Genomic DNA, 14,588 nt, shown 5'->3' on the forward strand with positions numbered 1-14,588 from the left:
AGCTTATTTACATTGGAAGAAACCCATTCCGTCGTCTCGTTAACTCTCAAATCTCGTTAGTTCTCTCTTTATTTATCATCCCCTGTCGATCCCACAACGTTATGGTTAAGGTTAAGGTTTGCATTAAAATTAACAAAATTGTAAGGTTTTCATTGCTGTTCTTTACACTCTTGTCCATTCACTCTTAGAAAATTCTGGGTCATGATTGAATTAGTCTAATTGGTAAAAAGACAACTAGCAACACAGCGCACTTTGAACTAGCAGCCTTGATTTGCTTGTGTCAAGAGGGATGTAGACAGAATCGCGAGAGAACTGGAGTCCAGTGCAAAACAGAAGACTTGACTGAGCAGCGGTTGGGGACCGATTCTTCTTCTTCTTCTCCTTGCTCGCTTCGCTCACAAACCCCACCCCCTACCCTCGCGTGCTTCGCGCTCCCTTCGCTCGCTTTTTTTTTTTTTTTTTCGAGTGCGTAAATAGAGGGATGGAGTGTGGTTGACAAAATATGTGCACTGTCTTTCTCACATTTTGTTAATATTTTTTACAAAATATAATCTGTTAGTAAGGAACATTTTAGAGGAGGTTAATCTATGGAACATTTTACCATCCAGTAATGCTTGTCACTTAATGCATCCGCTTCACAAGTACAATTCCGCAAAAACGACGCCAAGAGCTTGAAAAAAGGGAGAAGATGTACAACAACAGGATGTGGTAAAGATTCCAACTGCAAGTGACCTGCAAGACACATAGGACAACAAATGACTAACGAACCAGAAATGCTCCTAACTTATAAAGATAACATATGCGAAAGCCTGAGAACGTTTACACGGCCTACACTAATCCTCCAAGTTTAGTACTATCAACTAAAAAAGTAACGTGACGATAGCAAGAAGTACCCAAAGGAAGCATAATGTTGTTACAAGTTGAAAATATATATATATATTTAATTATTATTAGCTGGTTTCTTGATAAAGCCGGTAATGCTTATGTGCAAAAGAAACATCTATTGAACTTTACAAGAACTGGAAGTGCTATTAACAAGATCTATCAGTTTTAGATGATAGCAAGGACAACAAGAATGAATGAATATCCTTTATTTCCAATGTTACCTTGTAACTATTCTTACCAGAATGAAAACCATGGCAAAGCTGAATCAAATTCCCAGTTGACAAGCTTCTGATAGGAAGACTCTTCTCTTCAAAATAAGATCGTCTTGCTTGAAGTTCCAACAGAAACAGCCTGTAACACAATAAGGAGACAAACCAATACTGTGCTATTACAATGATAATCTGCTTATTCCTTTCAAAAGGTACGAAATTGTTATTTACTCCAACAAACGACGTCTTTTTATACGTATGCCTGAGAGGAAGACAGTTGCACGATACTCCCACAGTAAATTTGCCATTACATGGATGCCCTAATTAGCTGTTGAAAACAGTTCCCTTTGCTCGCATTAGGTAACCAGGTCCATTTCAGCCGGTATCATGCATGGTCAGGCAATTATGAATGCCACAAAGACAATCAAGCAGGATGTTCAAAGTTCAAAGTTCATCTAATATGGCCATATATTTAGGAGATCATAAAATATTTCTGTCAATTGCATATTTACCTGTTTGCCAGGCTTGACATCCTTTCCAGTGATGAAACATTAACAGAAAAATGTTTCAGGTGACTCAAGACATCTGAATTCAGTCTCAGGTCAAACGGTAAATGATCAAGCATGTGAGAATCTGCCAAAAGGAGAAAAAAAAGCAATGTGGCTTAACACATGTTACAGCTTTGGATGATCCGTAGCTAGCCAAAGTGGCACACCCATCCAGAATGAATCCCACTTCCAGAGCATGAAGGGACCAGATGTATTGCTATCTCGCCTGAGTGAGAAGCTTGTCCACTGCAGGTTACTCCCAGCATGTGTGAAATTACCCTGCCTTACCCCTATTTAAAAACACCTGAGAGAAGCACTGTGAGAGCTGAGTGTCTACCAAGAATACAACAGAATTACCCCGGCAGGAACTCAACCGTGGACCAATTGATCTAGAGTAAAATGCACTAAGCTCGGCCTCAAGAGTCCTCATGGGCCCGACTAGGATGAGTGACGAGTGAGTGAAAATGCACTGAGGATTAGGCCACTGTAGATGAATGACGAAACAATACCAATTTGTAATTTTAGTGGATTTCATTTAAGATGCCGAGGTTATGAGTTATAGACTTCACTGTTGCTCTTTCGTAGGCAAGACATATTAATCTCACGATACCTTACTCCTCCTGTGTTGTAAATGGTTTAGGGAACCACCAAACCTGACAACATGCACAGGGGTAACTGAGGATGAGAATGCTCGTAGCTGTTTCATTTTACAGACATTGGCATGTTCACTGGCTGCCTGACCAATGATTATACATAACCCTTTCTGTTTACGGCGGGTAAAAATAGTAGTATTCGTCTCACCAAATTGTGTGGATTTTACATCTTTGAACTCTTTTCGCAGGTTATCCATGAGGTGACTGCTGAACAATATTTCGAAACTCTCTATAAAGGACTTCACGTGCGTAGTTGCATCTTCCCGACCCTGGAAAAATGATCCGTTTGCACTTATCGCATTCACCACAGACTGAAGGTAATTCAACCTCAACTTCCAGTCATAACTTGATGACGTTTCCAGGAATATCAGAATGGCAGACTCTAGCTGTAAAACAGATTTTCCATTCTTGAGAATATGTATCAAAGGCAAGGACTGCAGTTTGATCATTGACAGAACAGAGTCTGCATGATAAGCTGCGGCTGATGGAAAGTCCTCTGGGATAGAATCAGCACGGACCGCTGCATCCAGACTTGTCAATGTACTGATGTGTTTACTGATCAGGTCTTCAGTCATCTTAGAAATAACAAATCATGACAAGAATCATTAGCTTACAAGGGATTAAATGGAACTTGGGTTGGCTCACAAGGAGTAAATGGAATTTAGGTAGGGTTAGATTCTATCCAAAAGGCAGTGTCACCTAAAATATGCAGGGTCCCAGGGGTATTGCAAGTGCTTTGTACTGGGCTATTAACCTCTATGTTTGCATTCATGATCTTCTTCCTTTCTCGTAACATTGACATTTTCATTGGTGCATAATTACTGGTACGTCTTGTATCAGTGCTGTATTGACAGGTGCTTCAACAGTCTTACCTAATTTCCTCGTAGTATAAATTCTTCTAAAATACCACTTAACCCCATTATGTTGTTAAAAACTACTGTCCACATGGATGTTTCATGTTTCATGCAAAATGACGATACCTGTTTGCTTTGTTCAGACACTTGATTTCGAAGATAAACTTGTTTAAGAGAAGTTGTAATAGCAGACAGTGCATCACTTCCTCGTTCAAGGAGTTGCCTTGTTAGTGACGCTGCATGAAGCATGTCTAGTACTGAACCTAAGGAATACAAAACAAAACAAATCTTGAACTTTACTTCTCAGGCATAAGGATGTATCGAGGTCTTCCAACGCTCTCACAAAAGCCAAAGATACATGTAGTATAGCATTCTACCAAAGTTAGGTAATTCCTACCTCCAACGACTCTCTTGAAGTCTTTTTGAAACGTGACAAGAGAATCACATGTCGCCTTATCTTCCAGCCCTAAACCATGTAGCATCATGTGGCGATCATAGTCATCAAACATGTCACCATCGTCCTGTTGCACAATCAAAAGAACGTTTGGTTTGCATAATAAAATTAAGAGCAATAGGAAAAGAACTTGTAAGAAAAACGTGCTTCATCTCAGTTTTGATGGGCTTCTTTTGGCTAAAGTTTATACCAGCAGGTGAAAAATCGGTTTTTTTTTTTCTTATTTATTAATGGCCTATAGGAAGAAAAAGTAATAATTGAACGATTTTCATAAGAATGCTCTACGAAAATTTAAACACTTTCTTTCAATGTAAAAAGTATCGTTTCCACCAATCAGAAAAGATTTGCATCACAGCAAAAGGGTGGAAACACATTCCTGTCATTTTGTTCTGAACAAATTCATCGTCAGCAGCATGTGATCCTGTTTTCAGCTACCTGACCCATACACAGACAGAACATGACTTTGTACACTCGTTGCGTTTCACACCATTCTCAACATACCTCTCCTAGCATGAAAATCTCTACTCCTCTATTACGCATTGCTCGCGATATTTCCCCATATCTCGGATCCATGGATAGAATCAACCTAAAGAAACATTGAAACCCACAGGATGAGTAACGTGAGGACTTTCATATTTTAACCTTTGTTCCTACAGCATTGATCTGGATGCAACATAAAATATGTCTATAAACATATTTTTGCTGTACACAGTGAGTTCTGGACACAGTAGCCAGAGCTGCAGGCGGCATGAGGCAAACTGAGGCTCTTGCTTCAGTCATTTTTTTCGTTTGTGTTATTTTTCTTTTTGAAGGAAGATTTAACAATGGACATTGCCGCACTCAGATTTTTTCTCGCTACGGCCCTGGTAGCATTATTGAGATAATTGAACCTGAAGTTAGGGTGTGGTTTGATGGCGGGGATTTGGCCATCTATGACACCCCTTTCATCAATGGTCAGGACTCCTCCAGGCTCTAACAAAGCATTCAGTCTGTCCAGAACAGAAGGACTGAAACAAAGCATACAAAAGTGCACGTGTAAGTACAGCTGTAACGCAAATCAGTGGCACATCCATCAAAAGGAACCTTTAAGATAAGAACCTAGCACACTAATTGGGGACACTAAACAAGAATGAGCCTTCTAATGAATGATTAAAATTATTTACAACGTGATCTATTCACTGCTAAGTTTACAGTTATTGCTGTTATTGGTGATATATTATGTTTTCTAATTATTCATTTTTGTTTCTAAATGTAGTTAGAGTAGGGGTATCTCACTATTACAGATCTTTGGTTGTTTCGCAAATTCTGATCATCGAATGACACAAATCAGACTTGCTCTTGAATGAAGCTTGCAACATTCAATTGAACTGCCAATGGTTCATATGGCTTGTCCTACCTCAATTCCAAAAAGGAATCGAGTAAAAAGTATTACCACGTACCATTAACCATACCATTACAATTAACACACTAATTAAGCTACTAAGTCATTGATTACGTTGTCAGGAAATGAAGAATTTACCTGCAGAAGTTAACATTATCAATCAAAAGCCAGTAACCAGACTTAAGTGCCTCCACCAGCTGTCCATCCACCCACTCAAACTGTCCACCACAGTGGCAGCTGTCTCCGTTGGCTTTAAGTTTACTCCTTAAGGACTGTAACATTTCCATTATGTAATCTAAGCAAAGATAGATAGGTAGATAAATACCTTATTGAGTTTCAGCCCTTGCAGTGCAAGACTGAATTGTGTGAAAACTTTACAAAACATCGTCAAACTAAAATTAAAACAACTGACGTCTTATTTACAAACACGCTACACATAATAGATTAAGAAAATTATATAACACAAAAATCAAATCGGCTATCATCCTCTTTACAATGGCTACATATGAAACAGGGCAGGGAAGAAGTAAGATAACCACTTGCTTATCACTGATCCTAAAATGTGAGGTCATCTGCAGTGGTTGAGTAGAAGTAGTTGAAGAGAAAGGCCGCAGTCATGGTTTCCCTAATTTGGATCACTGAATATTGAACAATGTTCATAAAACATACTGCTACCTTAGGGCATGACCAATCAACAGCCGAGGATAACTTGTTCTCAGGCCTTATATATTACAATTTGATTTAATTTTTAAATTATGCATTGGTGCATTTAAGGGGCATAGCAGGGCCTTTCCAGAATACACTCTGACACAAACGTAGCGCAACCAGGGAATCAGCGAGTGATCAGACTCTCCTCAAATGACACAATCCATCTCCATACCATCCGAGGCAAACAGGTACCTGCATTGGAAGATGTAATGCTATATCTGCTACAAATGTCCTGGACTGATGTGACGAGATGTTGAAAAGCATCCAGCTTCTCATGGGATATACTGTCGAGGTTCCCTTTGTCACCAGCTGTGATCAGAAGAAACAATCATTAACCTTTATTAAAATTAGACAGTCCATCTCAGTTGAGCGGTGAAAAGTGAGTATAAAACCTCCTGAAACTCGCTTCACTTCTGTTCCTATGACCTTCAATTTGAATGTTACTGAGAGAAATCCGACATAGGAAAATAATTGATTATGATTCCAGACCCTTTAATTAGAAATCCACATTGAAATCATCTGGGTCAGGCTACCTCTAGAATCCTGATCTAGGCAGGCAGTCCACAACTTGTACATCGACGCTGTTTCTTGCATGCACAGTGCCATCTGATCACTTTTGTTCAAAATCTGTCTGATTGTGGTGAGGATAAGGTGTTTCGTCTGTGCTGTGATGTCTCCAAATTGTCTCTTAAGGTCAGCCTTCGGACAAAACGAACAAGAAACCAATATCAAAGATAAGAATAAAATCTATTTTTGGAAATACGTGCAGTTTTCCGTTGGCTGAGGAATGAATGAAGCAGAAAACTTTTTTCTTGCACACGGCTGGGAGTCTGAGTACAAGTGTATGGGAGGTTTTAGGTCACATGGCTTGTGCAACGTTCAGTTTTTGTTTTGCCATCAGCCGATGCCTGACATGCCCCACCCACCCATCAGTGAAGTATTTTTACAGTCTATTAATTAAGCTGCAGTGAATTTATTCTCTAACCACTTTTTTGTGCCACTGTGAGCCACTTATGTCGTTATGTTAATAAAAGTCAGGCTGCGTGGTTCGGCCTGGCATGGCTCCCAGCTGTGTGTCAGAATGTGGTATTTTAGGTGTGGCATATCGGCAAACAACCTCAAAATTCCCCTCTACTCTTTAGATGTCCATCTTCCACCCAACATTAGGTTGCAACAATGTCTAGGTATAGCTACTTCAGGGTGCAGCAATGAATAACTTCTGCTTTCCAACTAGTGGGAAGAAGTGTGTTAGCAGTCCTACTCAGTTACAAACATTGCATATGGGTTATTGACCAAGCGTGAGGTCAAGATGGCTGGACTTGATGGCTTGACTCCGTCCTGGTCCATAACCATGCAAAAAAAGAATGAGGCCAATATCTAGCCATCTTGACCGAACAAGCTTGGTCAAATAAAGATTTATTTTATGAAAAAAGAACACTATTTTCTTTCGGGACACAGCGGGTAATCCCAAGCGGGCAAAATAGAGCCATCTTGCCCGCTAGGGTAGCCAATCACAGTTTTGCATTCGGGTCATCTTGCCCACTCAAGTAGCTAGCCATGTAATAAGGACAATTATTGCTGTTGCTGAAAAGACTGTCGTACTTGTTCAAATCCTCCCAGTAGTTCTGTAGTATCCATGGCGCTGTTCATGGCCATTACTTCCAGCCTGTTTCCCGTCAGTTGAGCAACAAGATGGACAAGGGACGTCTTTCCACAGGACCTTGGACCAACCTGGGCATCCAAAAAGGAGACATTAGACACAATCCTCAGCAAACAATAACTTGTTTACATGTATCATTCTCTTTTACTCTGAAGATTCCGGATGGAGAAAACACTAGCTGAGGCCAGCATTCTACGCTGTGGAATCCCATGAGGAAAGGTAGTAGTCTATCCGGACAAATCTACAATGAGCAACAGAAGTGTTGAGGCACTTCCCAGTAAAATAGTATTTTTGGGCGTTCACCCCATCCCCCTCCCTGAAAAATATTGATTTTCTACTTCTAAAACTGTACAGACCACAGTACCTACACAACATTGCATTGGGAGCCAGGGGTATCAGAGAATTAATGCTGCAAATGAAAGAGAATAAGAAGTTTAATAGCGTCATTTTCTTAGTGTCTCAAGTACTTCTGTTGCCCTTTGTAGCTGTGCATAAGACTTGTTCCTCAAATTCAGGTGTAACTCAGTAACCACACAACTCCCCTTTTAATCTATTTGTCATTCTCTCTTTGTTATGTGGCTACTCACTAGTATGGCCATCCAGTTCATGTCAAGACACGTCATCAGTGACTCCATGGCTGGTAGACAATGATGGAGGACTTGCAAAGGTCTTCCAGAAATACTGGATTGATCCACTGAGGTACATCTAGGAAGCCATGAATGACCAGCCTTGAAACACAACAAACAAACATCAACCACCATTACAGAAACAATGGTCATAGTTTTCATACTATTGTCAAAAATTCCACAGCTAATCTATTACTTCCACAACCATGTTAGGGAAAATTCATAACGTCGAAATCTGGGAAACACAAAGTCCAAGCTATCAAGCCCTGCTATACAACAAACTTTACATCAGACTCACCCAAACAGCACTTAAGTTGAATGCGTCAATCACTGTTTCTCCACAAGGTTGTTTATTTTGCTTTCCAAATCAATTCTTAACAGATCTGCAGACAGACTCACCTGAACATGAGTTGGCGTGAGGTAAAATGACTTCCGGGCCTGGATGATGTTGCTTATCTGCTCTGAATTCTCAAAAATTGACTTGAACAACTTGAGCACCTTATTGCAGACAACAAAATACACAACAATTGTGAAGAACAAAAAGCAGAGTACAAAATGGCGCCTCTATCCAGGACTCGGCAGCAATATTCTAGCTTGGACCACTTAGACTTATGCAATATGAGAATATCTGTTATTGCAGTTGAGTCTGTTGTCAAATATTCTTTTCTTGAAAAAGGCATACAAACACAGTTTATGGGTCGATACAAAGCAGAATTGACACTTTATACAATAACTGATAACTGCGATAACAGCCACTGTCAGAGCAAAGACAGTAAGACAGTTTGTGCACTAGTCTCTTTTTGTCTGGTTTAAAAAAGCCATTGACCGTTTGCAAAAACATAACTTGAGAGCCTGGGTAGAAAAACTGTCAAACAGTTTTGTTGAACATTTAATTTCTTAGCACTTGGTCTCCTATCTGTGGGAAAAAGTTATTTGGTTGTTCAGTAGGCTGCATGTAAATTAGAAAATAGTGGCCATGCATTAAACCCTTATTGGCTCAATACCAAGGTTATGATTTGTTTTCTCTAAATAGATAAAGTAACCAAAATTTTGCTCTCATTGACAGACACAGCATTAAGGAGAATCTTACCATCTGTTTATCTTGCACTGTCCTCATTCTGTCACTGTAAATAAGTTGCACAAACTGACCAGGGTCCCAGAAACCAGGAGACTGAAAAGAAAATGTCCATAAGCTTTCTCAATGAGAAGCCTAAAAATAAACCTAACGTTCAGATAAATACTTAGAAAACATTTCAACGCAAAAGAACATATCCCTCGCAAATACAAGCATCACTGTTCTCTCCATACCTGGTGTTTGATAAGCAGATCACACCACCTGAATACATCTCTTAAGTTTAATTCCCAGGGACTTCCTTTCCTTCCCCATCTCCCCTCCACAACTGTCTCTTGGTGAATCTGTGAAGCAAGAAGGTTCACCAGATCAGTTTTTAACAAAACAATGGGTTGGTCTGTTACTACCGCTAGAATGCCTTACGAATTGGCCAGTGCTCATTTATCCATCTGGATGTAGAGAGGCACATTGGAGTTATTGCCTGCAAATGCTGATCAGAGAGGACACTATATTGTTGTGATAAACTTCTAAAAAACACCCTGTAAGAAAGCAGCTGCTAAAAGCTGTACTTGAATGATTAGTAGGAGTTGTTGACGTAATGATGGCTCGAACAAAGAAATAATTCAGATAAACAAGGGATTTTCTTTTCATTTTTCTCGCGGAGTTTTCTAAAAGAAGATAACATTCTCTCTGTGTTTCTAGTGAGTTATAGAAACATTCCTGAAAGTTTGGATGAACCTAAAAAAGCTGTGGAAACACTTGCCTATGGCTCACTTTCCTAGAGCATTTCACGTTCTCCCAAACATAACCTTTATTTCTTAAATAAAAACAGAACATAGAGTGGTACCTTTTGATTGAATGTGACCATCTTTTCTAAGATATTATGATCTATTTGTGGATAAAGGGCTTCTGTGATGAACAGCAAGTCTGGTTTCGAAAGTGGCTCAACATATACCTGAACCAAAAGAGACAATAAGCCAACAGATGAACAAAACTCTGCTAAAGAAAAGTAGAGGCAATTTTTCAAGATATTTCTTGGACATCCTGAGAGCTGTTAAAGAAAACAAATTTTTTACGATTTCGTTAGATTTTCTTAGAAAACAAACTGATTATTTTTATTACATTTTGAATGACACTGCGTGAAAAATATGGCCTACAGGCTCTATAAAAAATAAAGACATTGGTGTATTACATGTATGTTCAGACACACACTCTAAACAACTTCTGTATAAATAAGTAGTGAGCCTGAAAAAAATATCCCCCGTATGTTCTGACAGAATTACAACATTTAGGCCCCCATTATAAAGACTGCCATCACTATACCTGTGTGAATCTATTAAGAAAAGACTTTGGCAAGCCTTTCCTTCCACCTCCTTGGTTCAATGGATTCTGACAAGCAAATAATCTCGTCTTCTCACGCTGAACTTTGAACGTCATCCCCAGCTCAGGAATATAAACCTACAATAAAATCAACGCTAAAAGATCTAACCTCCAAAGCGATCAACAAAATCAGCATCTGATAAAGAAAGAATGACTTACTTCAGCCCTGTGGTCCAGACAGGCATTGAGTCCTTCAAGAACAGACTGTGAGGCTAAATTCAGCTGGAACAAAAAAAAAACCATCAAGGACATCAACAGTGCATAATGAATATTTCCTTTTCACAACCGTAAAAACCTAAACTGTGATAGGAAGGAAAAAGTTTAATCAACTTATGAGTCAAGCATTTATTACTACGGGCATCAACATCATTTATGAACAGCTCACTGTCTGGCATTTCTCGCTCCTGCCATAACTTCTGGCAGCCAATAAGGTAACTGGTTAATAACCATTATACACAAGAGACTTTGACATTTCAAACAACGTTATGCAAACATCGTCAATGCTGTTTGTTCAAAATTTGTGCACAAGACATGCACAACAATGTGAAAAGCCCTGGCCAAACAGACTCGCAAGTAGATGCAAGTTGAAAACTTGAGTCTACTTGCAACTTGGTTTTGCCAGGCCTTTTATACTTGCGTTGACTTGCGATGACTTGCACTCACTTTGGTAGAGATCAAATTGCAAGTCGACACAAGTTTTTCACTGTCTGACCACAAAACCCAAGTCAGCGCAAGTTGAGTGACGTCCAATATTTCATTGTTATAGGAACCTATTAGCAATAGAAACTATTATGCAGCGCTAAAATGGGTTTCTTGCAACTTGCGTGTATTTTCAAGGAAACTTGCGAGTTTCAGTCTCTAAAGTAATGTTTATCAAAATAGTAAAATAACCTCATCCAAGACAATCCAATGTCCTGCTTTAAGTGCCTTCAACAGTGGTCCATCCCGCCAAACAAACTGCCCAGCTTCACCTCCCTCAACAGGTAAGTCAGCACCAAACAGGTCTGTCACATCCTTCAAGTTAACAAACAAGACTATCACAACCGATATTACTGGGGCTTATTGCTTTGCAAATAAATAGCACCATACATTTACTTTACTAGCTAACATAAACAAAATCACAGTTTATCGTAACTTTAAAGAAGGGTATTTGGAAACTATTTCATTCATATGACGAGCTATACTAGCTGCTTTCTGTTAAGGCTATACAGAGTAATTAACTTGTTGCCATGTTTAGCTTAAAGTTAGTTACAAGAGAAAAAAAATATAAAAAATAAAAATAGTTGCAAGAGAAAAATTTGATTGACAGGTGAGGGTAATGGATTTCACTTGTGAGTTAGGGCCAGAGATAAATAACTATCTAAATTTTGCAAACTAAGCATATCCCATGATTTTATGAATCTGAGATGTCAGCTTTGTACATGTCTTGAGAACCTACTCTACTCTCAAAACAGCAGGATGTGACCCTTTCCCGTGGCCTACAGCACTCAACATAGAAAATGACTCAGTGGAAGTTCCCTGTCACTTCAAGAAATAAAATTTACCAAAAATAAATATCTACTTACAGTCTGCTCAGAGAGGTTTATCCTAATTAACTCATGACCAGAAGCCTTTGCAATAGCTCCAACAAGACTGGTTTTCCCAACTCCAGGAGAACCCTCCAGCAGAATAGGGCGGGGCAGCTGAAGGGCACGGAGCACACGCTGTGCATTTTGAGATGTTGTTGGTGAGCTGAGGGTATATGAGCTTCCAAAGTTCTCTGGTGGGAGCAGTGGTCCTAATAAAGTATAAACACAATCAAAAGCTGTGGAGTCAGGACTCAGACTGTATCAGTACATTCTCATTAGATAGATGATTTTCACTTTGTATTGAGCATTACAAAACAAAACAGTTTTAAGAGAGTGTCTCTGTAAGAGCAGTCCGGTCGATTTTGCTTGAGACACAGATTTAGCTCATTTTTTGTGTGTTGTAAGACATTCATGTACCTATACTAAAACCACAATCCGTTTGATCGGATCTCTTTACTTTTCAGAGTTTTACGGAAATTAAATTCCAATCGAGCGAAGGCCTGTCGTGACACTTTTTAAGACTTAAATTTGAGACAACTTTGGAGGACAATTTACAAAAAACTACGGGACTCAGCAAAGACCAAATACCACAGCCATGTATATTAACTCTATCTTATCCATCGAGGCGACTTTCGTGAACATCACGTTTCAATCAAGAAAACAGGAAGACCATAGTGACACCTTATCGGTTCGCTTAAGTCACACACGCGAAAACCGATCAAATTCAAAGTAAATTTTTGAAAAAGTGAGGCGTTCTTAACTGATCCAACTAACATAGCTAGAAAGTAGGTGCCATAGAAAAGGTAACTACAGAAAAAAACTTTGCGGCCCGACCTTTACTAAAACTTTATAGCTCCGTGAACTTACCTAATTTTCGGCAATCTCCAAGTTTGGCCGTCCATTTTGAGGGACTTGTCAACATGAAGCGTAGCAGATATAAATCGAGCAGGTAGATCTAAAACCGTCAGAAATACATACGAAAGCATTCAAATGAGCTTTACTTTCAATTCAAACGGCAAAATTTGAAATTGTTCGTTAAACTTACCATTCTAACATCCCCATGCGACCACTGATTTCTTCTGAAAATTCAAACACTACAACTAGTGTTCGAATTTCCCTCGTCGATTCCACCGTAAGAAATAACCTGTGCCACCTAAGCTTCGACTCGAATGTGAAGTACCAATCAAATAACATAACTGCTTCATCTTCGAGGCAATATCACGCTGGTATTTTGATTTTCTGATCGACACGGACGGTAATTAGGAAGTGATCGCCATGTTTACCTCATAAACGTGACCGCTGACCAGCTGCTGAATGAAAACAATACGGCGCGGTGTGGGGTGGATGGCGGGCTTATCGTCATAAGATATTCGGATTTATAATCCATCAAATATTTTCGCTTGCGCACGATTGGTCTAAACGCGTCACGCGACCGAATATTCCCCAGCTAAAACCGGGGAATATCCGAAAATATTCCCCATTTTTCAAAACTGCGCGCGTTGCGAAAAAGATTTGAAGAATAATAAACACAATAGCTTCTATTTGGGGCGAAAATATGTTCGGATATTTGTCCTTGGACATCATCTGTTCCTCGAAGCTTCTCGGAACAGATAATGTTCGCGTTACAAATATCCTGGCATATTTTCGCGCTAAATGGAGGCTATTGCTTATACATGCTAAAAAAGCTTTAGGACTCTCAGTCTAAACAGTGAAGGCATGTACAGACAACTTTTAATTTATTCTCATAACTTTTTCCTTTAAATTAGAACTGGTATTAATTAATAGAGTTATTCAAATATTTTTAACCGGGGTACCCATATGACTTTTTGGCTTGTCATCAGTGGTATAAGTATGTGGCATTTTGTGAAGATGGTGGTTTTCAACCACTGAGTCGTGCAACAATATGTACCGCGTCCCTAAAGTGAGAGAAGCGTCTCAGCGTAAGTCTTTGCAAGGACTGGACAGTGTATCCACTGACAGTGCCGAAGGTTTCCAAAGAATCACCCAAATTGTTGAACAACTTGAGGAAAAGTAGAAAAAGTAGGAACCGCCTAAAGAAGGCGTTCATTGTCGCGACAAAGACAGCCGTTGTGGAGATCACTGCAGGAAGTTCGCTCTTAGTGATCCCATTGATGAAGACTTCGAACACCAGGGCTTACACGACCATTTATCAAAGTGTGACAGTTGCGAGGAACTGAAGACTGTTCTTCAATCCGTGGGGGGAAAATCAATGAACTTTGCTCTTCGATGGACTCCAAAGAACAACATGATAATCTGTATGACTTTGGAAAGTCCGTCAACTTCATCAACGAATGGAAATGCCATATTCTCCGATGCGAAAAGCAAGAGATCGCAAAACAAAACTTCATACAAAACCTGACAGAAGATTTCGTGTTTATAGTGATGGATTGGGCAATGAAGTTTTTACAGCGGCGATTTCGTGAAAAGCAGTGCGATTGGTATGCTAAGGGGGGAATGGACTGGCACGTTAACTGTGCTATCACGAGTGATGGAAAGGGGAATTTTTTTGTTTCGTTCTACAACCACCTATTCAACAGCTGTTCAGAGGATTGGTTCTCTGTGCTGTCCA

General features: G+C 39.6%; 1 protein-coding gene and 1 pseudogene across 3 annotated transcripts in view; one reads left to right on the forward strand and one right to left on the reverse strand.

The window, feature by feature from the left end:
• Positions 1-14,588, reverse strand: part of LOC145481453 (midasin-like) — an 85,244-nt gene that overhangs the window by 39,978 nt on the left and 30,678 nt on the right. For all 3 annotated transcript variants that reach the window (XM_081459948.1, XM_081459947.1, XM_081459946.1), the window contains exons 23-43: positions 11,996-12,207; positions 11,322-11,444; positions 10,590-10,652; positions 10,374-10,508; positions 9,898-10,005; positions 9,287-9,394; positions 9,069-9,149; positions 8,378-8,476; positions 7,940-8,080; positions 7,295-7,423; positions 6,226-6,391; positions 5,885-6,001; positions 5,123-5,279; positions 4,494-4,610; positions 4,105-4,189; positions 3,547-3,670; positions 3,276-3,412; positions 2,444-2,870; positions 1,607-1,727; positions 1,124-1,236; positions 602-732 (exon numbers count right to left, since the gene is read on the reverse strand). In XM_081459948.1, the coding sequence (XP_081316074.1) occupies positions 602-732; positions 1,124-1,236; positions 1,607-1,727; positions 2,444-2,870; positions 3,276-3,412; positions 3,547-3,670; positions 4,105-4,189; positions 4,494-4,610; positions 5,123-5,279; positions 5,885-6,001; positions 6,226-6,391; positions 7,295-7,423; positions 7,940-8,080; positions 8,378-8,476; positions 9,069-9,149; positions 9,287-9,394; positions 9,898-10,005; positions 10,374-10,508; positions 10,590-10,652; positions 11,322-11,444; positions 11,996-12,207 (2,894 nt within the window). The remainder of the gene's footprint in view (positions 1-601; positions 733-1,123; positions 1,237-1,606; positions 1,728-2,443; positions 2,871-3,275; positions 3,413-3,546; positions 3,671-4,104; positions 4,190-4,493; positions 4,611-5,122; positions 5,280-5,884; positions 6,002-6,225; positions 6,392-7,294; positions 7,424-7,939; positions 8,081-8,377; positions 8,477-9,068; positions 9,150-9,286; positions 9,395-9,897; positions 10,006-10,373; positions 10,509-10,589; positions 10,653-11,321; positions 11,445-11,995; positions 12,208-14,588) is intronic.
• The window catches only part of LOC145480421 (uncharacterized), a 1,749-nt pseudogene continuing 1,406 nt past the window's right edge, over positions 14,246-14,588 (forward strand).

This window comes from Orbicella franksi, chromosome 3 (assembly GCF_964199315.1).
Source record: "Orbicella franksi chromosome 3, jaOrbFran1.1, whole genome shotgun sequence".
Classification (NCBI taxonomy): Eukaryota; Metazoa; Cnidaria; class Anthozoa; order Scleractinia; family Merulinidae; genus Orbicella; species Orbicella franksi.